The following is a 3336-nucleotide window of genomic DNA, read 5'->3' on the forward strand; positions in this document are numbered from 1 at the left end:
AACATTCTATTGCCCGCAAAAAACCACAAACAACCTTGCACAAGAATAAAATTGTAAGAAATAGGGAAAAAATTGCAAAATTTTAAAAAAAATATGTAAATTTTCCTCACGTCAACTCTATAGTGGATGATTGATCCATAAATAACAAATGATAAAGGTTAAAGCTTTAAAAAATTTTCTTACTGCAAATATTAATATTGAAGCTTTAGCTCTCATACTCATAAGGGTGGATCGATACATTCATTTATTGTCGTGAGTGTTTAAAGATTTTTGGAAGACCTCTAGGTAAGTTAGAGAATTTTATATGATATTTTAACTAAGGTGATTGAGTCAGCCTAGGAAATAAGAAAAACAAACTCTAATTTTACATAGCCTATAGGAGTTTACCTTTAAGGCTATGGACTCCAAAAACTTGTAGGACATAAATTCTTCTAAGATTTGTAGGGTAAGTTTAGGGTCTTTGATCTGAAATTTTTGGAATGAATCTAATAGATTTTGGGCTATTTAATGAAGGCTATACCAATGCTAGATCAAGATACCTAAATTGAGCTAATTTTGGCTAGTCTTGAAATATGTAAGTAACTTTAGAAGTAAAAAGAATTGTATAGGTTAAGGTAATATGTGGAGATTTGGTCTGATGATTTTGGTTGGAATTTAGGAAATTTGAAGTGTGGGAAGGAGAAGAGCCAAATTAGGTCTATCTTACTTTTGGTCGAAGACTTATAAGAGAACTATAAATTTCTTTCCTTACTATAAGAGTTAGAAAAATTTATAGAAAAAAGGCTATTAATGTTGGTGAAGGAGTGAGAGTGATGGGAAAAATGATTACTAAAAATAGAATACTTACATTTTCCACAAAGGAGAGCTCAAGGAGACTAACCATAAAACCCATAATTATGAAAAATTTTAGATGTCAAGCATAAAATCCTAGATATAATAATCATCATATTATTTATTAACTTTAAATTTTGAATTTATTAATTAAAATAATTAGTTAAAGAATTATATTGGCTATTTGAAAAGAAACAAAAAAGGAAAAAAAAAATTAAAGATAGGTTCAATCAAATTTTGATTCTAATGAATAAGTTATTGCCTGCTACCTTTAGAATAAATGAAAAAGTAAACAGAAGGGAAAAATGTTTTAATAGAAGTCTCTTACATGGAGGAAAGGATTGAAAATTTAATTTTTTACTTCTAAATTTAAATAATGCATACATATTCAAATTTATAAATACAAATCTTTTCAATTCTGTTTGCAGCATGAATTTTTCTTGACCTTAATTTTGATCTTATATTGGGGCCATCACAGTAATTACTTTCATCTTCAACCCTTAATCTTTGATTTCATAGTGGGGCCATAAAGAGCTATAAATTTGATATTCTACATCACATTAAAGTCTTAAAATTTTAAAATATATAACTTCACTAATCATGATAAATTTGCAAAATGATGGTTGAGAGTTAGACCATAATTGTTAACTATTAGCGTAAATAAATTTTAGAGCTGCGAGATTATAAGATATAAGATATAAAGGTATTAAGAATATGAATATACTAGCAATTTTTTATTTGAAATTTTATTTGAGGCTTTTGCCATTGGTTATGACTCTTTTTAGCATCAACTCAAAATAAATTATTAGACATATCTCTGTAAACAACAAAATAACTGGGAATTTGGCTAATTAAAGTTATATATTATCGAGTGTTTTTTATAATATCTTTTAGTTGATAATATGGTTGGCTTTATTAAAGATGAGTTGACTAATTAATCATCTGTTCCATTGTTGTATTGCATATATGTGTAACTGTGGTTTAGATGTATGAAATCCTACATGGATAGGCTTTCAAGTGCACATATAATGAGCTAGGGGGGATTTTGATCTCTTTAATTTTCATAGAAAATGGGGGCTAAAGTTAAATTTGAATGCCTATGCATAGTTTTGATGTTTCAAATCCTTCATTCACTGGGTTTTGAGTTCATATATAATAACAAAAGTGATTCATAGATTGCCAATTATATAATATATAGTACTTTTAAAGATAATGTTATACTATCTCAATTTTTTGATTTATTTTGAATGAGTGAAATTGTATTTTTTTCAAATCAGAATAGTTTTATGAACAAGTAGAATTAGCACAGTTATTGAATGACTTGAATTATATTTGTATGGATTGAAGCCAACCGAAGTTTATGTCGGATTTATGATTATTCTTTACTCTACTACTGTAAGTTACTGTTAAGAACTAGCAATGCAATTTGTCCATTATGATATCTATCCAAATCACACAGCACAATGTCTTGCTATGATAGATCCTATGTTATATTCACCATAAAGAAATTCTGAAAAATAACAAACAGCTATTATAGCTTGAAAACAGCACATAACATGCTTCTTTACAAAACAAATTATTCACGATTAAAATTACCAAAGAACCCCACTACACCAAGCAAACAAATATATCTTCTTGAGCCATGAGCCCACCAAGTCTTCTTTCATGATTTACTTATCTAAAACTTTCTCAATGATTTCAATGAACTTCTCCGGTGAAGTGATCTGTGGAAAATGGGCTTGATTCTCAATATACTCCAAAGATGTCCCCCCCTTCAATTTGCTCTTCATATAATCCCCAACAGCAATTGGCACGACCTTATCTTTAGTTCCTTGAATTATGGTGCAAGGAACTTTAACATGCTCGAGGACATGCCTTTGATCGCCGAGGAATATCATCTTGGCTAGAGGAAGAGCTGCCTTTTGATTCATGCGTTTGAAGGAGTCTATGAGCTTCTGCAAGGGAATGTGGTCGTTTATGCCCAAGGCTATGGGGGTGAATTCTTCAGCCCATGCTTGAAAATTTGTCTTGATTTTTCCGAGAATGTTCTCCACTTCAGTGAGCTGAAATCCTCCTTGGTAGTCATCAGAGTTTATTATACCCTCATGACCATATATATATATATATATGTGTGCACTCAAATTTAGAATGTAATAATCCGCTTTAAACTTACAAAAAAATATTACGACATGACTCCGAACGTAAAACTACGTTTGGATTGTAATAGTCACTGTGTTATTGGAATACTCCATCAGCGTTATTTGTGGAAAATGAAGTGTTATTGAAATATTCTCCTGCGTTACTTGATTTGGGGTTGTGTTATTCCAATAACATAATATAAATTGAAATAACACGGAGAATATGCCGAATAACACAGCTCCAAATCGAGTAACACGGGGAAATAATCCATTAACACCTCAAAGTAATCGAATAACACCACATAATACTCGAATAATACTTCATTTTTTACAAATAACGCTGATGGAATATTCCTGTAACACAGCG

The 3336-nt window shown here is 30.3% G+C and overlaps 1 protein-coding gene across 1 annotated transcript; it reads right to left on the reverse strand.

Moving 5' to 3' along the window:
• Positions 1-2307: 2307 nt before the first annotated feature.
• On the reverse strand, positions 2308-3083 carry LOC110038098 (strigolactone esterase D14-like). The gene is made up of 2 exons (XM_020742896.1): positions 3079-3083; positions 2308-2967 (listed from the first exon to the last, which is right to left on the reverse strand). The coding sequence occupies exons 1-2, from the start codon at positions 3081-3083 to the stop codon at positions 2502-2504; spliced, it is 471 nt and encodes a 156-aa protein (XP_020598555.1). The 3' UTR covers positions 2308-2501.
• Positions 3084-3336: the final 253 nt, after the last annotated feature.

The sequence above is a fragment of the Phalaenopsis equestris genome, unplaced genomic scaffold (assembly GCF_001263595.1).
Source record: "Phalaenopsis equestris unplaced genomic scaffold, ASM126359v1 Scaffold000002, whole genome shotgun sequence".
Lineage (NCBI taxonomy): Eukaryota > Viridiplantae > Streptophyta > Magnoliopsida > Asparagales > Orchidaceae > Phalaenopsis > Phalaenopsis equestris.